General features: G+C 39.2%; 1 protein-coding gene across 3 annotated transcripts in view; it reads left to right on the forward strand.

The window, feature by feature from the left end:
• LOC137291843 (coiled-coil domain-containing protein 24-like) overlaps positions 1-11,872 on the forward strand; it is a 129,319-nt gene extending 117,447 nt beyond the window's left edge. For all 3 annotated transcript variants that reach the window (XM_067823387.1, XM_067823388.1, XM_067823389.1), the window contains exons 8-9: positions 2,715-2,820; positions 11,063-11,872. In XM_067823387.1, coding sequence (XP_067679488.1) covers positions 2,715-2,820; positions 11,063-11,471 — 515 coding nt within the window. In that variant the 3' untranslated portion in view covers positions 11,472-11,872. The remainder of the gene's footprint in view (positions 1-2,714; positions 2,821-11,062) is intronic.
• The last annotated feature ends 9,916 nt before the right edge of the window (positions 11,873-21,788 follow it).

Genomic DNA, 21,788 nt, shown 5'->3' on the forward strand with positions numbered 1-21,788 from the left:
CCCTTACCGATAATACTGGAATGCATCTGCGTCTGCAAGGCCATATAGTACTCGCGCAAGTAAATCCTTTTGATGTTTTTGATATCATTTTCATCCAGGCGGTGGCTGCTTTGTGAATTTGCTCATTAGTGGTGGGGCCCGTAAACATATGGCACGTACCTCCCATCCATATAAGCAATTTTAAACTTTCTAGATATATAGTAGTAAGTGTACAGTTTACTAAGCCTCCGGTTCACACCAGGAAGGCGAAAGTCTTTACTGGTGAGCATCTCAAATTCCCCACAAATACGCTCATATGCACATTGGTCCTAGGGGTTATCAGTCATACTCCATGGTGTATCTTGTAGAAGAGGAGTGCTTATTTCCTTCAAAATCTGTCCCCATTGGATCTGGTAATACCCTAGGTGATATAGTCGATATCTCGGGAACAACCCTCAAAACTTGGTTTGACCTAGACAGCATCAGTGATGATAGATGGTCATCGTTCAGTGGCAAACTGTTCAACCTAGAAGATGTCGAGAGCACAGCTGTCGCCCAAAACAAGACGTATATCCTCGTCTGCACCGATGACAACAGGTGGGGGTTGTTACCCTATCAAGTCGACTAGTTTCTCAACATCATGCTCGGCTCCCCCTACGTATTCACAGAGGACAAAGACAACTATCTAAATAAAGTCATAAACAACAGAACCTTGCTTGTGGCTTATGTCCTGTTGCAGAGACAAAGTGTGGTTGTCAGCCCAGTCTTGAGTATGGCAGCCCACATGCTATTGATTAAACTCGGGGTGGAAAACATGGGACTGCAGTTGGTGATTAAATTCGAAGGTGTGACCAAAATCCTGGAAGATCTTCCACCGAATTCCATGTTCATTATCCAAGTATACGTAGGTGAGCCATCGCAGTGCGAAGGTGAAGTGGTAAAGGGAATCAAACTCTAATGGACCAAACAACACCAGTATCATGTTTGCTCTGTTTACATGCAGGTGAGTATTGATTCACACACCAGTTGGCAGGGGTTCGCTGTGACCATGGGAGACACGATATCACTCACCAAGATCTTCCTAGCCGACAACATACACTTCATGGGGTTGAAGTGTACATCTGAGAAGTTATCAGAAAAACAGTTGGAAACCATCTTGTGATAGTATATAGCAATGACTAGTTAATGTCCAAAAGTCATGCTTGGTGAGACACAGAGGGGTTTGAGAGGGTGTCACTTAGAGACTTAAGGAGCCCATATGGTTGATAAGCAGGAACCTTACCACTCCTTAGATCTCTTTGAATGAAGATGGTACTATCTCTGAAATTAGGAACAATGGTATCTTTCCTGTGTCTTTCATTCCAAATTTAGTATAAAATCAAAATAACACTGTTGTGATTATGCGATTATCCTGATTACTACCTGGAGGAAAATCTCTTATGTATTCAGGGCTCACATGACACACAGTTCATAGATATCCTTCTCAAACAGACAACAAGTAATTTACAAAGATTGGAACTCCAAATTTTATCTGAGTTGACATTACATTGGGAATACAAAGTCAAGAACACCCCGTTCACAGTATCATAACAGAATTTCCTGACAAACGGGGATGGTTGACACCCATCTCAAAAGGCAAAAGTGGGGTTTACTTATGAGGTGATCCACCTGTTGACTTCTCACTCACGTATCTTCCTAGACAATAATATGAACCTTATGAGCTTTAAATACTCTTATGATAGCTGAAGTAAAACCTAATTAAATTTTGTATCTTAAAGTATACTGTACTCACACAGGATGGGACTGTACCCAGTCATAGTGGAAGTAGCAAAAACACCGACTATCAGCATGGGATTAGGTGTGGTAGGTGTTAGGTTGTTGACAGACATGTAGTACTTGAGGTATCGAAATAACAGCTGGAGTGTCAGGGTTGATAGAGTTGGTATTTAAGTTTGCATCTCACAAATTACATCATAAGGCATTGAAACACAATGAAATTTGGGCTGAAGCAAAGTTGAGCACGATAAGTGATCATATTTCCATGGCACTCACAGACAGTAAGATCTCAGAAGAGTAATTTCGTTTGGTTCTCTCCAAACTCAGCAAACACTGCAACATAAAGCAAGATATCTGGGCCAAGTCTTGTGAAAACACTGTCATTGATGAAGACAAGAAAAAAAGTACATAGAACAAGGGATACAGCTTTCTTTATTATGAAATCCAAAGAGATCATAGAAGATTCACGCTAAGTTGTTTTGCTGACATTGCCATAACCTAGTGGCCAGCAAATTTAGGGCTGTAGTGGAAAGTGGTCACACAGAAATAGAGAAAACTAAAGGGGTCTGACAAAGGCATCATTAGATGAATAGCGGCTTTTATCAGGCGTAATTCTAGCGGCTTATGGATGTGTTCCCGTACAGCTATTGTCTATACTACATGGTCAGTACAATATATATGTATTCACACCTGCTTTCTTTTCACTTTCTTTTTGACACAATTAAACAATCAGGAATTGTTTGTAGGACTGGACAGTTTCTTGTCATCCCGAAACCTGCCAGGGAAATGATCAGGTGTGATTACCACTTATTAGTCTTGCCACAACAAGCCGGACAGACAGCAACGGACAGACAGCAACGGTATCCAGGTGTTGAGCAGTGAAGTGGTTCCATGAGTTAGTAAGAATTTCCTACTGATATTCTGATAAGTGTTTACTTCATTGTAATGTCTGATTTCAGAACTGAAAGTGGAAAGGGCTGCCCTGGAGAAAGAGCTTCTGACACATGACATGGTTCCTGCCTCTCTACCAAACAGGCATACTTTTGTACCCAAACCAGACATAAGGTTAGATTTAAATATTACTAACTCTTTGTTTTGTATAAGATGTTCAACTTGCCTTTCTGTAGAATGGGTCTGTTAGAATTTAGAAAGTCTTTATGTGAGTGATAGCTTCAAAGAGGGGTCGCTATGGCCCTGGCTATTAAATTGATGTAAAGGCAAATGTTATATTATGGTCATTTTTAGAGGAAGTCCCTTCAGTGTTGCCTGACAACAGAACAAACACAAAACACAACTTTGCAGTTTCTGATACTTTCAATATGAACTTACAGAAACAAATTATCAAACATGCAAATTCTATTTTCACAACGCGAAAAAAAAAACCCTGCAAAACTAGAGTTCAAACAATTCACCAATTTCCCCCCAGGGGTGAAGAGTGGTTTCAACAGCTTTACTGTACTGTGCCCAGTTTGCATGTGCAGTGATTAGGTTCATGCGGCTTAACTTAGGAAGGCGACTTCTAAAAACAAAACAAGTGATGGGTGCAAGGATTATCGCTGTGTTCAAAGTTTGAGAACTAGAGATGTTTCTTGTGATTAAAGTATCGCATCCTGGGTCTGCAAAAATAAAAATACACTGGTACCGTAATTGGTTGTATAGTTGCAAACCAAGTTTACAAGAAAGTGTGTCATTAGAAATATTATTTTCATTGTTAAGAATTGCTCAGCTTGAAAACAGAAATGATTTAATACATGTCTTTGGAAACGTAGAAAAATACATATCTATGGAAACACAGAAAAATGTTTTAATTGTGATAAGCAGTCGGTGTCACGGACAAAACTTCATAATTATTAGCATAAACATTCCCCCGGGGTTATGTTAGCCATTTTCTCTTCACCTGGTGATGTGTTTGTCTTCAGGAAGTGCTCAGTTATCTCCCTCTATATGTTCTACCCATAATCACCGGAAGTAACTTCATATTTTCCTCTGTAACCTCAATGTACACACATGTTTCAACTTTCCTTTTGGTTCCTTCAAACAACATGTTTTTTTAACGACTTCATGTGTTTTTGCTTGCCTCTTTGCTTGGACTTTGAGGTCAGTATCTACCATTTATTGATTGACAATATCTTTTGTCGAATGTATTGATAGCACTTGTGAACCTTGTGATTTTGCTGTATTTTCCTGTCAAGCGTTCCATTATATAGAATAAGTGTATATGGATGACAACTTCTTTAATACTGGAACACGATGTTTCGATACAGGTTCTTTCATTGTTTTCAAAGTGTAAATGATACAGGGAGAGAACAGTCGATATATATATATAAACTAATTAACAAGTGATGATAAAGACAAAGGGTTAGCAATGGATACAAGGATAACATGGAAGCCAGTAGTGCACAGAGCCTAGTATGAATACAAGTTAACAATGTGATGATAACTAAGTAAGCCAGTGAGGTACACAGAGTGGGTTGTTTGTACTGAGTAGGCTAGAGTGGTTTGATGAGTTCATCGTAAGCCGTGGGGATAGGGTAACCTTGGTCTCTGTTAGTCAGGGGTCGGTATCGTTTGATGTTGATAGCTTCAGTTGTTTTCCTTTTGGTAAAGTCTGATTGGTTCTTTGAGAGGATGGTGTAGTCAGTCCAGTTTGATTTGGTGATCGGGATGGGCCGCTATGTGATCTGAAACTGCTGATTTCTGGTCCAATTTGATGGTTGATTTCTGATGTTCCTTGATTCTGGTGTTGACAGGCCTGGATGGTTCTCCTATGTATGAGTGCCCACAATTGCCCATCCCCACGGCCATATACACTTATTCTATTTACTTCCAACTTCTAAAATATGCCTCTCAAGCAAGTTCCATTATATCCCAGCATAAGTGTGTGGGTTGTCAGAACTTCTGTTCTGAAAAGGATCCTTTCTCTTTGTGCATGTCATGTTCCGCAGACTTGTCCTGTTCGCAAAAGTCTTGTTGCCTTTTGTGTCAGGATCTCTCTAATTTTGGATTGGAACGCTATGAATGATGCTTGCATCAAGGCCAAAAACGGAAACTATCCATGTCCTCCATGCCTGTCAAAAGCCTAAGCTTGATAAATCCTTTCCTAAAGAGAGTAGGTTGTCCTCGCATGGACTTGATATTTCAACTTTTTCCAGTATGTTGGCATCCCTCAAGGATGAATATAGTTCTACTTTCATTTCTACCTTTGCACGATATGGAACAATGCAGTATGTCCAAGATGAAAGAAATTAAGTGTTCCTTGACCTATTCCCATTGGCCTTCATCCTCCCATCCATGTATATCAATCTGTAGTCCTTGTTCCCCATGGTGATCAAGCCAGGGGACGCGGCTACTCAGTCTGTGTCATGGGACAAACACAGACACAGCTGAATATACATCCTGCCATCCCAGACAAGACTGCAGGGTCAAGGTTGCTGCTGGCATTGGGAATGGTTCTATGGCTTTGGACCTTCCCGTCCCGCCACCTATCTACCCTGGGGCCCCATGGGATCCTTCAGCCTTGTATCTTTGTGCCGCTGACCTGCAAGCCACAGATGGGCTTATTGATTTTGTTCCTGGATAGTCCTATGCGGAGAAAGTAAATCTTATCCATTAACTGAGACTTCAGCTCTATTCATCAATTCTTACCGCAGTCAGTCCACAAACAGTCATATGTGATTCATGATTGAGTTTTTTCACTGTCCTGAACTGGATAAGGAATTTGCTTCCCTTGATTCCAAGGTCTCGCGTACCATGTCTCTCAAGATCCCAGTGTCTGAACTGGAAATCAAAGATATTGATCATGGAGCCTGCTCATCAGTTGATTGTCTCTCTCACATCAACTGGTTTGTGGCTGCTGTGCACCCTCCTGTCTTTTCTGATTATTAGTGTATAAAAGAAGACACTATGGTAGCTATGTCTGCCCATGAAGCGGCTTTAGCTCACTCCTTTTTGGACGTAATCTACTAAGCAGTTGTGGATGTTATGCAAGCACATCTATAATGGGCAGACTTACACTTTTGGAACGTGCCCATTTATTTTCTGGAGTTCACAATATCCCTGACTCTTCCAAAGATGAACTTCTTCATCAACCTGTGGAATAGTCATCATTATTCAGTGGGAAATGTAACCAGGCTATAACATCCCAGAATGGTGGTGGTGGTGGATCGGTGGTGATCTGATGACGTTTATCCAGATAATGGGACACCCAGCCTCCAACAGGAGAATCTATACTAGGTACATAAAAAAACATGCACACAAAAATTTATAATCTAAATTTATCAAACCGGCTTCAGTTCAGTTGTTATACTCCATTAACATTGCTGCCAAAGGACCGCAGGCTTACACTGGAGGGGCCCCAACTATCAGCAAATAGACTAGCCATAAATTATCACAGACATTGCCTACATCAACATGCAGGGGGGCACTCATTCATCAATATTGATGAAATTGACTCATCGCCTGTACTCCTAGTGATGTCAGTCCCCGATCCTTCTGATCAGATCAATCCGGACAAGATAAATCTCCTGGTACATTCTCTCTCCAGGAGGGGCCAATCCTTACCAACTGAATGGACTCACCACCCCAAAGCCTTTCGTCTCATCATGGACAGATGGGAAACTCCCCACATGGAACCAGCAGGAATCGTCAACTCCTAGTGATGTCAGTCCCCGATCCTTCTGTTCGGAAGGCTTGTATCCTTATGTCTTTTCTCCAAAAAAACTGATTCCAGACGTCTTGGCGAAACTCTTCCAACATTGGTGTGTACTTTATCTCGTGCCTGCAGATTGGCTGACTCGAACGTGGTATCTGTTACTTCTGGATCTTCTAGTGGACAAACCGTCTAGTGGGTCCAGTCTTTTGGCTCAACCAGGATCATCAATTCTGCACAAGAACCTTCCAGCACTCAGTCTGTGCATGTGGAAGCTATCACGTCTTCTTCAGATGAACAGGGCTTCATCCCTTCAGTTGCAGATGCCATCTCTTAATCTATCAGACCCTCGGCAGCTCTTTTTGTACAATTTGCAATGGAAACATTTCTGCCAGTCGTGACAACAGTGACAGATCTGCAGGATTGCAGCTCTGTCCCAGTGATTCTGGAATTCCTACTCTATCTTCGCGAACACAGGAACACAGGAAGTCTGGACCAACCAAAGGTTATCGGTTGGCAATCTCCAAGGACTTGCTGTGGGTTAGGAAGTGTCTTAACATAGACTGATTCGCTAATTTCAGCCTAAGGTTCTCTCAATGGCATCAGTGTTTCCTAAATGGGACTTGTGCTCGGTGCTGCACGCACTGACCAAGGCTCCCTTTGAATCATTGGCATCGTTGACATTCCTCTCTTACAAGACTGCTTTTTTTATGGCATTCACGTCAGTAGCTTGTGTGTCAGAGTTACATGCTCTGGATTTTACTTCCATCCGCTACTTGGAGGGATATTTCACTGTCACTTGCAGACGATGGCTTACCAGCATTGTGACCAGGACTATGTTAATGTTTGTTTTTTTTCTCATGAGATACATACTCTTGCCTCTTCCCTCACTGCTTGGAAGTCAGTTCCATTGGAAGAAGTTGTTGCTTCTTGCCAGTGGAAGTCTTTGAACATTTTCTCTGTTGTTATCTTTGCGATATCATCCCTGCTCTAAATACCTCAAGAATGCTTCATATGAGGACGTGAGATTGTTCAGAGATATCAGTTGTGGACAACACTCATGATATCCTTCTATTACCTTCTGCTATCGGTCAGGTATAATGTACTAATCCATTTTTCCCAAGCACTGACTTTGATTCTATTCGCATGAGGAATAATGACATTTGTATCCAGGGATATAGAGGAAACTATTACATGTCCTCACAAGAACAGAAGGGGGGTCAACTGACCGGAAGTGATGTCAACATCTCAAGCGGGTTATGAACTTGACAGAATAGGAACACACATCCAGTACTGTGCTTATTCCTCACAAGAATCATTCATATCTCACCCTCACCTAATAATCACTCTTGGATGGAGGTCTTATAAATGGATGTGATTATGGATCTTATATACATATGAGCATTAATTAAGCACCACCCATTTTCATGCTATAAGATTGTGTTTAACACAACACACTGGTCATTCATGATATGGAAAACCAAGCAGATGGTTGCAATATCATTAACTGAACCATCTAAGGTGTCAATCCATCAACTACTTTTGGCTGTAATTTATTGACGGTCATATGTGGGGCACTGAAAATGTTTTCAGTAATCATGTCCAAAACTATGGTCATACAGACAATATCTGTGGTCCAACGTACACAAAGTTCTAAAAAAATGTTCACTGTTCAATCAGCAATGGTGACGTCAGTGTTTGGTGTATCCTCCCCTCACTCGGATAACTGCTGCAACCCTTTTCCTCATACTGAAAATCGAACTCAGAATGCACACCATTGGAATCTTGAGCCATTCCTCATGAAGATCCTGGGTTAATTACTGTAGATTTTTAACAGGTGGATCCCTTACTTACACTTGACTCCCCAGATGGTCCCATAAATGCTCAGTTGGGTTGAGATCAGGGCTTCTTGCAGGCTAAGGTAATCTGTCAACTGCGTTGATCTGCAACTATGGAACTCTGGGGCCTAGCATTATCTTCCATAAATACTGGCCCTCTGGCGAGGGGTTGGTTATCAAAATGCGGGACAACAGCAGCTTCCAGTATTTCTTGTTGGTATCTCTGAACATTGAGTGTCCCTTGAATGGTGATAAGATTCAGCTTACAGTCACCACCAAACGGTTCAGCTGCATGGATCATCCGCTCTTGGTACACCTCATTACTCCTTCTCCAAACTCGCCAACAGCCATCAGCAGTGCAAAGAAGAAAACAGCTTTCATTGGACCAATGGATCCAGCGCCATGTCCTCAGATTGTAGTTTTGCCATTGATTACACCATACATTGAGCCTTGTGTCTATCAGTGAGTAAGGGACATCTGATTGGATGATGTGCACCTGAGCCTCCTTCGGATGGTGCTGGTTGAGACACAAACATCCACTCTCCATTGTTCTCTGAGATCTTTGGCATTGGTCATGGGCCTGAGTCTCAGTAGGCGAATTAGGGCACGGTCATCACTGGAGTGGTCTTTCTCGGCCTTCTTGATCATGGACAATCTTTGAGGTAACCAGTGGCCACATGTTTCCTTACAAGGCAACTAATGACAATGTGACTGATATTCAATCTGGACCCAATGCTGCTACAGGACAAACCATCTACATGCATAAAATAATCGGCCATCTGGTATTTTCAGAAAGCATGCCTTGTCATGTCCAAAAAAGTTCAATTTCAGCACTGTTCACTTATTGATGCGTCGATAAAAAGGCAATGAGAATACTTCGTTTCACCTTTCTATACCCCTCAGTCACTTGTACCATGACAGTACTTTAGCATGAAAAGCATGCATTTGAGTCAGCATGTGAATTTCATGCTAAGTATTTAGATATAACTGGTTGACTTTTCTGTTTGGATCGCTTTTTGTTACAATCGACAATTATTTGAACTATGAATCAGAGGTAAAATAATCCCTTGACATTTTCTAGGATTATCATGAGGCATCATGTGATTATTTGGATTCTTCAACATTCCCTCTAGGGTTGTGACTTCCGGATATATGATCTCCTACCATATGTGGGATTCTGGCTAACACAACCCTGAGGAAAGTTTTGCGCTAATAATTATGATCAAACAAAATGTTGTATGTAATTATTAGTAAACTTACCTTTTGGATGTGCACTATCTCCCTCCCAAGATATTCTATCTAACCTCCCCACTATATAGTTCCAGAAGCCTGATGTTCGGAAAACATGAAGCTACTTCTGGGGATTATGGGTAGAACAGATGAAGGGAGATAACTGAGTATTTCCAGCAGATGAGCAGGTAATCAACTTACGAATATTTTTTTCGTTTAATTTTTTTTTTTACCTTAAGGATCTAACACATCAACAGGTGAAGAGAAAATGGCTAACACAATGCAGAGGTAAGTTTACTAATAATTGTACACAACATCTTGTTTGTTTGTGTCTGTTTTATTGACACCCATGTGTCAGCCTGCCTGTCTACTAATGACAGTATTTGATACACAGCTTCAATCACTGACCACATTCAAATTTAACTTAATACCTGTCAGGCTATACACCATACATGAAATATATTGATATATTACTTGTGCACCTGAGTTCTGTGTCTGTCACATTATGTAATCACACAGACAGGCTATTGTGATACTTGTACACATAATATGTTATTATGTCTGTGGGTTGCATACAAGCTGCATCCATTTTTCTCAGATGATTGGATCAGACAGAAACTGACTCAGATTGTCCTGCTTTGTACTTGGACAAATGACAGTTTCCAGTTACACAGTAGTTCACCATCTCAGTAATTGTTCACTGGATCGAACACAAATGCAAAGAGCATGTATTTACAAAACTCAAGCAAAATCACTATATGCATTCTTTGTGGATAACAACTTCTTGTGGATCCATATACCATTGTGAAGCAAGAGTGACAGCGGTATAAGAATTCATGGTGAAACATTGGTTGATGCACAATAAAAGAAGTTGTTATCCCTAAAGAATTTTACTTTCTTATTATTTACCATACTTCTAGAATTACAATCAAACAAATCATCTCTGTATACACACAATGAGCCTTCATGGTATTGGCAAATGAACCAGCCCATGAAAGACGTCATTACACTTGAGTGCACACCCACCCACTCTGACTGGGTTCGGTCGTCCGGATGCTTCATTTTAAGGGAGGTAAACACAAGTACAAAATAGTGCCCTTTTGATTCGTCATTGTAAGCTTTTAATTTGTTTCTTCACAATCATATGTCATGAATCAGTGATAACTGTGTTTTAGTTAGTTTAGTTTTTTTGGTTGCATGAGATCTTCAACAAAAAGGTAAATTGTACAGGATTCCACTTGAATCTTGCCATGGGATAACTGTAACTAGACTAGAGCTCAGTTGATTGAATGTGTACACTGGTCAACATTGATAACTAGTTACATGAGACACTGAACAGATTATAGAAATTACAGTATGGAAGATAAATACATTTCGTTGGTCACAATTTCAGTTAAGTTCTGCGTCTTTTACATGTCTCATATATCAAGTTAGTTCCTCATCTTCTTTTGGACTGTCATAAGTGTAAATCATGAGTCAGTTTTACAACTAACATTTTTGTCACTGTCAAAGGAGGCTATATCATAATGATTATAAACCAAATACACCTAATGGATATCAGTTCATTTGATTGTAATGATTTTTTTTCCAGATTGCACTCTGCAAGTACATTGTCTATTCTCCCTCAACCCATTAATGTGGGAGCAAAACATCTGTGTTCAGCAAGTGATTATAAGTGGGAAAACATACATAATACACCAGTGAAGGCAAGATATGAAGAAAATACAGATACTGCAGTAATATTTTCATCTGCAAGTCCAGATTGTGGAACTTCTTCTCCAGTGTCACTCAGGGATATAGCAGTATTGGATCAACCAGTGAGAAAAATGTCTGTTAGTCCAACTCAGGTGAAGGTTGTGCCAGTAAGCAGGATACAGTCACCAAAAGCACCCTCTCGTGATGAGTACATTCCAGCTCCACCAACAAAACAAATAGCTAACAGACCAAGCTCAGCTGACAGATTTCGCAAGCTGGTTTTAGACTGTCGTGATGGGACATAGTATGCATTTCTTCCCATGTCATCCATCTGCTATGTTTTTATTTGTCTGTGTGTTACTCGCTTGTGAATAATTTCTCTTTCCCAACGTGTAGTAGAAGGGCACTTATACCTACAATACTCTGGCATAAAGATTGCCAGTGACCAAACAAGGACAGAGAAGTATGCTGCAGGACCTACAACAACAAAATGATAGACAAGCTGTTTCATGAAAAAACACAGAATTTACTCCTTTCAGCTTCATAAAAGAGTCCAAGTCATATAATCTACTGACAATGCAAGCGATGAAACAGGCAACATGAATAGTACAATGTGCACAGGGAAATGACAGTTATGATTATAGGATTCACGTTCTAACTATGTTTTGCATTTTTCAGGTCTTACAAATAAACATGCCAATCTGTACTGTGTTTATTTTGATGTCATATGCCTTAATGAGACATGGTGCCCAGGCTAAAAGTAAGACAATTTTTCTGGTCATTTTAAACCAGATGCACTCCATGCCAAAAATATTGCTATTTGGTATCATATTATAAATCCGAAATGAATTATTTTTCCTTATCCTGACTCAGGCTCATTATGCTTATCTCCTCCCTCTTTGTGAAGACAATGGACACTTGAAATCCCTTTGAAGTTCCCTTCTTGAAGCAGATGCACAAACACACTCACCCATGAGTAACCTCTCTTTACCCTTGGCGCCGGCATCAGTGACCTGCCATGCTTGTCACTCTCTCCTCCATCGGTTGGCGGCATCTTGTAGTCCCTATACAACATTTATATTCTTTTATATTTAGGTCCCAAATCAAAATGTAGCTGTATATGGCTTTCGGTCCGTATTTCATATCAAAATGTTGTGACATTTTTTATAAATTTAAATCTTTTTCATTTCGTTGGACATGTGTTTCATCATTTGAAATTTCACTTTCAGTTGATTAAACTGGGCTTCCGGGATAGGTACTGGTTGTCTGATGCTGATCTGCATTGTTATGTCCATCTTGCACGACAGTATGCTCTTCCAGTGTAAGAATTAATCTGATACTGAATTTAGTCTATATTTGTTTGCTGTTCATAGATGTGCAAAGGACAAAATAAGAACTCACTCTCACTCATGTATGGTAAATCGGTTGATAATGCATCAACTGCTGTTGATGTACATGTTTCTAGTGAATCGCCTGGCATACCCTGGGGTGCAAAACCATGACACTGTGGAGTGTCATCAATGAAGATTTCACATGCTTCTACTCACTGACTTGTGTATGTCCAGGACAAGCTGAACAGAGAAGTAACGGACAAGCCCGATTGCTAGCAAGGAAATTTTACAAGGATCGTTTGGCTACAACACAGGTGAAGTTACATGATGGAATCTGATTGGTCCATGATGGACCACACACTGATGAAAATGGTGTCACATTTCGCATGACAGGAAGTTGTCTACAGATGTAAACAACCCTTCCAACTCGGAAAGACCTCATGTTGATGACAATCTGTTCTCAACTATGAGTTGGTGATTAGAAACGAAGTATGAAGCATTTTCACGACATATTGTCAAGATTCTGGTACCAACACCTTAATTACAGATGAAGTGTGTACATGTTCGTATTACCTCACCTATACGACTGTCTTCATGAATATTCTGCTGATTGGAGCATCTCTGTAGAAATGAGCATGGTACACAGAACATTATCGTATTGCCAGAAGATATTAAAGAAGTCAGAGTTGAAGTTGACGCAAGTTCTGCATTCCATGGAATAAGATTCTTCACAACATGGGAGTGTTGGGGCAAGATTCAAGCAAAGATAGTGCAAACATAAACAAACAAGGATCAACAACATCTCACATGCTACTACAACTAGCCTTTTAACTGTTCGACATGGTCAAACATTCAGACCACTGCAAATACACTTATTTACAACAAGGTTTAACAAACAGATACCAACACTTGTATCTCCAGTACCAGATCCACATGCATGGACAACAGACACTCTAAGCATCTCCTGGGAAGGACTGAATACTTACACATTCCTGACTCTGGTCTTACTACCTAAATCATCAGAAAGATCAAACAAATGAGGATGCTACAACTGACCTTGGTTGCACCCTATTTGCCAGTGAGGGAATGGCTTCCAGCACTCACAGATGAACTAAGAAAACAATTGCTAAAACTACCAGAATGGTAGGAATGATCTACTCATCCATCCACACACCAAACAAGGTCACTGGAATCCATCATTGTTCATATACATGATGATAGATGGATGCGATTTGAGACATAAGCCAAGCGGAAAGGCACTACAGCATCGATATCCTCACATCCTCAAGTGGCAGATGACTTCAGATAAGATAAGATACGATATGACTTTATTATCACGGAAGAAATATCTTTTGTATCAAATACAGCATCTAATTGAAAGTATACAAAATTCATAATAAATATACACAATAATTATTCACAATGAATGCTGACAATAATTAATGCAAAGCTATAGAAGCTAAATTAATCTTTGTCGCATGCAGGATGATTATTCCAAAACATTTGATGAATTGATAATAGGAATACTGGATGGTATGAAGGACTGTTTTAAGTAAAGATAACTGAAAACTGTGCCCAGATGAAAGTAGTTCCACATGGTGACATTAAATATGGGTAATGTCATTTCTAATTTTAGTTGTGATTTTGACAATAAGGGAATATACCCAAAAGACACTCCAGTAGCAGAATTAACAATTTTTGAAAAGTTTGTTATTGTTGTGAGCAGACAGACTCCCATACCAACATACAAATTGTAGGTATCCACACTTTGTTTTTTAAGTGGTGAAGAAATTAAAGTCTCTTTTGGCCTTTGATGTAAATATGATCGATGTGTGTTTTGACAATGAAAGTTTTTAATCTAAAATAACACTGAGATATTTGTAATGGTCCACTTGTTTAAATTCTGTACAGGTTCCTTTTCCACCATTTCTTTCATTTTCTTTACATTCAGAAAAAGAAAGTGGTCTTTACACCAAGATAGAAATTTTTCAACGCCTTGATGTTAATTATGTTCAGAGTCAGAAATTAGGCCAGTGACAGCAACAGCATTTGTGAGTTTCACAGTCATTTAGTGACAAGTAACAGTCACTGGTATACATCATTTAATGAAAAGTAAGTGATTTGTTTAGCAAATGAAAAGTAAGGGTGGAAGAGCACAGCCCTGTGGAGCTGCAGTAGAGGTTGAGAGAAAAGACTGATAGCCATTGACGCTGACATACTGAGTTCTATCTACCATGGACTCTTTTACCCATTTGATAATGTTGCTACTGACACCTATATTAATCAGTTAACTCATGAAAGGGTATGGTTGAATGGTACTGAAGATGGAAGAAAAATCAATAAAGAGGATTCTTACATAGTTGTTTCAAGTCTCCAGATGAGATTTAAATATTTTGCAGGAGGGTTAATGTTGCATCCTCCATCCCACGCCCTGGTCTGTACCAAACTATAAAGGATCTAGCAATATCAATTAACTTTTTTTTGATAATCCATTCAAACCAATTCATTGCTATCAATGTCAAAGCAACGGGGCGATAGTCATTATTTAAGGCAGACTATTCCTTTTCAGAATTTATGACGTTTACGACATACATGAGGACTCAAGGGTTCCACATTACCAATTTATCTGGCAGCACTCAGCTCATTTATCACCATGAAAACATGGATAAAGATTATGAAAGTACCAGAATTACTCACTCTACTGTGCTTGTTCGAGTTAGAGGACCAACAATGAACGTTCAAGGCACTAGCTTGGGATCTGAATGTTGTATTGCAACATCGCACCAGTGATACATATGAGCTACTAGTACTAGACATCCTTTGAACTGTTGACACTGAAAATGCTGTTTCTGTCAGAAATACATGCTCTGGATTTTAGTCAAACATGATTTGACTCTGGACAACATGGTTACACGATGCCGTTTTAGAAAGTGTTCAAATGCAACATATGCCATATTTGGTGGAAGTCGTGGTGGCTGAGCAGGTTAGGCGGCTGACTTTGTGTGCTGGCGATTAGGTGCCTGACTCTGAGGGTGCGGGTTCGAATCCTGGATGGGACTCAACCAAAAAGTACTAGAATTTGTACTTTACTGAGGAAGTGAAATCCCAAATATGACATATGTTGCATCTGGACAACATGATGTCGCACATTTAGGAGAAATAAACTGCCTGGACAACTGGACAGACAATTCCAAATCCCAGCATTATCTACAGTTCTCAGGCCAGAAGATACACAGGATTATCTTTGTGCCCTGTCAGAGCGTATCTCCAACAACCGAAAACATGAACATAAAAATTCAAGTGCCTATTAATCCCCTTATCTACTGTGACACCTACAGAAATAAAAAAAACATGAATATAAAAATTCAAGTGCCTATTAATCCCCTTATCTACTGTGACACCTACAGAAATAAATGTATATTTGAAAAATATGTAATTTTCTCAATAAAATTGATATTTTATTCATATCCAAATTCATGACGTCAAGCCCTTCCAACCACCCCACTCATGACATGTTGGATCCCACTGCAGTTTTACATGTCAGGCTTAAAGTTGGAGAGAGTGACAAGCATAGCATGTCATGTGACTGGTAACAGTGCCAAGGGCAAAGGGAGGCTACTTGTTGTTGAGTGTAATTATACGCCACTTCAAGAAGAAAACTTCAAAAGTATTCCAACTGTTCCATTATCTTCGCAAAGAGTCAGGATAAGTATAACATATCAATTTTGTTCAGAAAGTTACTTTGTGTGAAAACACAGATAATTTTGGATAAAGAATGTTGTATTTACTGCTTTTGATAAGAAAAAGAGACTTGATTGATTTGTTTACAAAAACCCAAACGATGGTAGCATATTAGTAAGATGAATAGAAATGGGGTATAACACTGTTCTTAAGACGATGTGCATATGTGTGTATGTATGGGTGCTTGTACTAGCCCACACTAAACCTGTTTTTTTTAAGTGCTTGCTCACTGAGATACCATGCTGCAGTTAATCATGAATAATACCCACTGAGACACTTTATACCGACTCTGAGTCAACCAGTCATCGTTGTTCCCATTAATGCAGAGTGACATTTAGTGACTTTTTGTGTATTAGTGCCACACTCTCACAATGTTATCATTTTCATTGGAATGACAATAGCTTATTATATCACATACACAGATGTAAGTATCTTCTACCTTGATGTGAGAGGGGTAGTGGTGTAGACTAGTGGTAAAAGTGTTTGCTTGTCATGCCAAAGACCCTAGTCCCGACATGGGTACAATGTGTGAAGTCCATTTCACTCACTTACCTTGATGTCAGATGAAGAATACTTTTTGGATGGTGGCACTTCCATACAAAATGATTCATGATGGAAACAAGCTTTTTTTTGACTAATGATATTTTTTATATACATGTACTTGTTTTAAGTAGTGCATGAATTTGAATATGTTCACATGCTGATACTTACTCCTGTCAAGAAAAGGATTTATCATGGAATAATAATTTATACAAAAAAATCATTTATTACCTCTACAAGCATTATACATTAGGATTCAGATATTAGGAAAATATACATATAGAATATTAATTTCATCATGATCACTAGTAGCTTAGAGAAAGACACCAGCTTAAAACAAAAACTAATTTCGTAGATCTCCAGTACCACAAGGGTTTAAAATTACAAGTGCATTGTTTAAAGATGTTTGTACATAAATCTTAGCCTGAGGATTTAGACAAGCCATTTAATAAGACAAAAGCTGAGTCTATACAGTTTAATGAGCTTTTTTGAAGAAAACATATCATTAGTACAACACGGTGCAAACATTTTAAATTACGGTCATTAAGCCATGGCCCAGTGAAGCGCATCTATTGTAATCCAAGCAATTGTAATTGACACGTCAAAACAGGCTTATTTAGATCTAGCCCAAGCATACAGTAAATGTGCCAGCAGGATTAATGCGACTTAAGATAGGATTAATACTATTAAGAGCACCCCCCTCTGCCTGGTTATTCCATTAGGTAACTCCCTACTCTTCAGCTGTATATTCAGTATTTCACTGGCTATTATAGAGTACACCCATTTTGTATCTTTTAACGAGCCATAATCCTTTTATTGTTTAAAGTTAAGATAAATAAGTCACCAATTCCAAGTATTGGGCAGAAGGGTTTAAACTCCCAACCCAGACCAGCTCTAGCCCTCAGTCCAGAGTGTAGTACCGACTCTCTGTGGCCACCCTTGTCTATTTCTTGTTAATAAGATTGTAATAAGCTTCTTGTGACTTTGGTCTCTTTGCTGAGTTAATTCAATTTAATTTTAACCTACAATAGCCAATTGTCAATGACCAGACAGGGGGAGTATTTAATCTCTTAATCCTATTCTAAGTGGCATTAATCTTGTTGGCACATTTACTGGATGCTTGATTGCTTTCTCTGGGCTGGATTACCTGGTGTTTGCATAATGTTATTTTACTATAGGTGATGGCATGTTTATTAACCTGTCTAGATATAACCCTTGTCTTAATGAGTGGTTTGTCTTACAGTAGAGTTCTGATTACCTGAGGCTAGGATTTTAACTCTGTGAAAGTGTGTGGTCATAACTTTTGCCTTTTTCAATAGAATGTCTGTGAGATAAGTTTTACTACTTTTGACAGGAGTCTTTGTCTAAGCTATTACTGATACATGATGAAACTGATATTCTATATTTATATTTTTCTAATATTTGAATGCTAATGTATTGCTTGTACTGGTTACAATTAATAATGAATTTTGGTATGAATTATCATTTCATGATATCAGCCTCAAGCACGGAAAGGGCATGCATCTTAGAATGTCAGCATTTAGAGGGTGTATCAAAACTTCTCGATTGGAAGCTTAAGAAATCCTGATGCACTTTCACTACTCTCAGACTGTACACCCATGATGATTGGTTGAATGATGGCATTATCTAAACCATTATTTATCATTTTCAACTTCCTGTACACAGCTTCCTGCTGGTATTTTAGTTATGACTTTGTGTATTTAGTTTTGGACACCCAAAAGTTTTAATGTGGTATTGTTGTGACTCACATTAGATTTTATGACACCCTAGATAAATTATATTGGATTGAGATGGCAATGGTGAGTATGTAAATGTGAAGTTTCATGAGCTTTCAGATATTAATATACCATATGGATTCAGGTGGGGCATGAGTTAAAAAAATTGTGACCTGTGTTCATAAACACACACAAAGCGTGAATGAGTTCTTATTTCTTAATTATGTAAGGTCTATCTGCATCAAGGAACTGCAGCCTCATCTTCTAGCCATAGTTTTACTGTTTGTTGAGTCTTCTTAGATGATTCTTCTCTCGGTAGACAGCTTCCCTGGGAGGTTAGGCTGCGCCAAAGTCTAATTGAGTCAGGTTGGCTCCCTAGCTGATTTCCACTTCCTGGAACAAACATATGAACCAGAATAGGTTTTGATGTCATCATAGTTAGTTCCCACAAAGTATAATTCTAAAACAACTGGAGTGAGCTTTAGCTATGCTTGAGCTTATATGTGCCTTTTCCAACCATATATATTTCTTCCTTTATGTGAAGAAAGGTATTGTTTAAAATGCATGTGCCATAGTTTCCCATACTCTTACAAGAATGGCTTGTAAACGCATATATGGACATAATATTGCCATAAGGTGAGACTTACATAAACTGTGCATCCCCATTTCCCAACTATCGACGAGACAGGGCCTATCTCATCAACATAGCAGGTGTAACAATAAAATGTAATTAAGTTATCAATTGGGAATAAAGCACTATATCATTAAAGACCGGTAAAATGTAAAACATGCATGTTGATAGGAGGCACTAATGAAAAATAGCTGAAGAAATAGCAAAGGAAAAAACATGATGTCTGTTTACCTAGAATATTAAAACACATTTGATTCTTTTAATCTGTGCATCACATTTGTATTGATAGAAAACTTTTCTTAATTATCCCCTGCTATGCGTTTAGCGCGAAAGGGGGGATATTGTATTAGGCTATGTCCGTCGGTACGTATGGATTTGAATATCTTAAAAACCACTGACTAGATTCTTTTCATATTTGGCATCTAAGTTTATCGCTGTAAAAGAAAGACCTCAGTCAGGTTTGGTGATGACCTTGATCTCAAGGTCACAAGGGAACTTTAGTAATTTACCTTGTCAGCAAGATATCTCAAGAATCGTTCACTGGCTTTTCTTCATATTCAACACCAAGCTTTATGTTGGGAAGGTGCAGGACCCAGTCAATTTTGGTGACCCATAGTTAATTTTCAAGGTCATGGTGACACTTTGAGGATCTGATGCAAACATAGTTTATTCACTTGGAAGTGGATTGGCAAACAAGCCTGTATGGCTTAAATTAATGCCTCTCAAGAACACATGCTTTGTTCACATTTGTATGAAGAAATTTTACATGATATCACTATACATTGACGTAATGTTGTATTAGATGAGTCAGAATGTTTCGTACAATAAACAAAATCAGTCATGAAAATAGAAACAGATTGCATTGGTATTATAAGCTTTAAGTGACATTAAGAGGTAAAAGTAGTAGCTTTACTAATATTTGATTATAACTTCTCCCGGAAGGGTATGACATCTTACAGGCTAACAGACTCACTGGGAGTGGAGGAGGTGTCGCTGTACTTTTTAAAAGCACTTTCAAATCTAACCTTATTGACATCAAATCATGGAAAATCTTTAATCTTATTCATTCAACTTTCAATCTGATAAATGACTCTGTGCGGATGATATGTATTTATTGCCCTCCTACATCGAGAAAACATAAGGCCACATTTGATGACTTCCTCATTGAGTTCTCTGATGTTTTGGAACAAGTTGTGACAGATCAAGGTCATCTAGTAATTCTTGGCGACTTCAACATTCACGTCCAAGTCATAGATGTAACCAACAGATTTATCTCTGATCACTTTACTGTAAACTGTACCTTCAACATCAGGAAACCTGGCCACCACCTTAAATCTGGAACCTATTGGAAAACCAGAAACATTGACATATCTGAGTTCTCTTTGGACATAATGACTAATATTGATTACTGCACTGATGTTGATGTCGAATCAAAGATCTCACAACTTCCCTTACCTACATACTTGACAAACATGTACCTAAGAAAAATAGAACTTTTGTTGTCAGACCAAATACTCAGTGGTACAGTGATGACATCAGGGCGAAGAAAACAAATTGTTGCAGGGTGGAAAAAATCTGGAGAAAAAGCAAACTTGAAGTGCATTGGCAGCTCTATAATCAAGCCCGCAATGAACTGAATTCCATGTTGGCTTCAGCAAAGGCTGCGTTTGTTCAAAACGCCATCAAAATAAAAAAACACAACTATACAGAGCTACACAGCATCCTTGGTAAACTTCTACATGGTTCCCACGACCAGAAGCTCCCGTGTCACACAGATGAACTTGAAATTGCCAACAGGTGTGCATCTTTCTTCAGTAACAAAATCAAGAACGTCAGAGCCAATATTCAGTCAAATACTGTGTTACCACATGGATCTGAAATGACGTTTCAGGGTAAGCCACTGGAACATTTAACACCAACTTCTTTTGCCGAGGTCCGTCACATCATTAAAGGTTCTCCATGGAAGTCATCTTCTCTGGACACTATCCCTACATGGCTTGTGAAAGAGTGTAGTGATGCTTTGTCGCTGTATTGCCTTGTCATTATCAATACGTCTCTTGACTCAGGCAGAGTTCCATCCACCTTCAAACACGCTCATGCCATACCAATTCTCAAGAAATCAAATCTTGACACTAATGTCCTGAAAAACTATCGACCAGTCTCAAATCTCGCATTTCTCTTTAATTGCCTTGAAAGGGTAGTTGCTTCTAGGTTTAAAACACATAATCTTCAGGAATCTTTCCAGTCAGCTTACAAGTCTAGCCACAGCACCGAGACAGCCTTGGTCCATGTCTGCAATGACATGGTAGAAGCTATGGACAGGAAACAAATAATTTTGTTTGTCCTGCTTGATCTGTCATCTGCATTCGACACGATCGACCATGGCATTCTGTTTCAAAGACTTGAGAACTTGGGTATCACAGGAACATCTCTCTTGTGGATTCAGTCTTACTTGTCAGATCGTACACAGTCAGTCAGGATTGGTGAGACACTATCAGAGACACACAATGTTGAGTATGGGGTCCCACAGGGATCTGTTCTGGGCCCACTGCTATTCAGTTTATATATCCTCCCTCTTGGTCAGGACCTGTTCATTGTATTACCATCTTCACGCTGACGACAGTCAACTGTACCTCTCAGTTG

Source organism: Haliotis asinina, chromosome 7, assembly GCF_037392515.1.
Source record: "Haliotis asinina isolate JCU_RB_2024 chromosome 7, JCU_Hal_asi_v2, whole genome shotgun sequence".
Lineage (NCBI taxonomy): Eukaryota > Metazoa > Mollusca > Gastropoda > Lepetellida > Haliotidae > Haliotis > Haliotis asinina.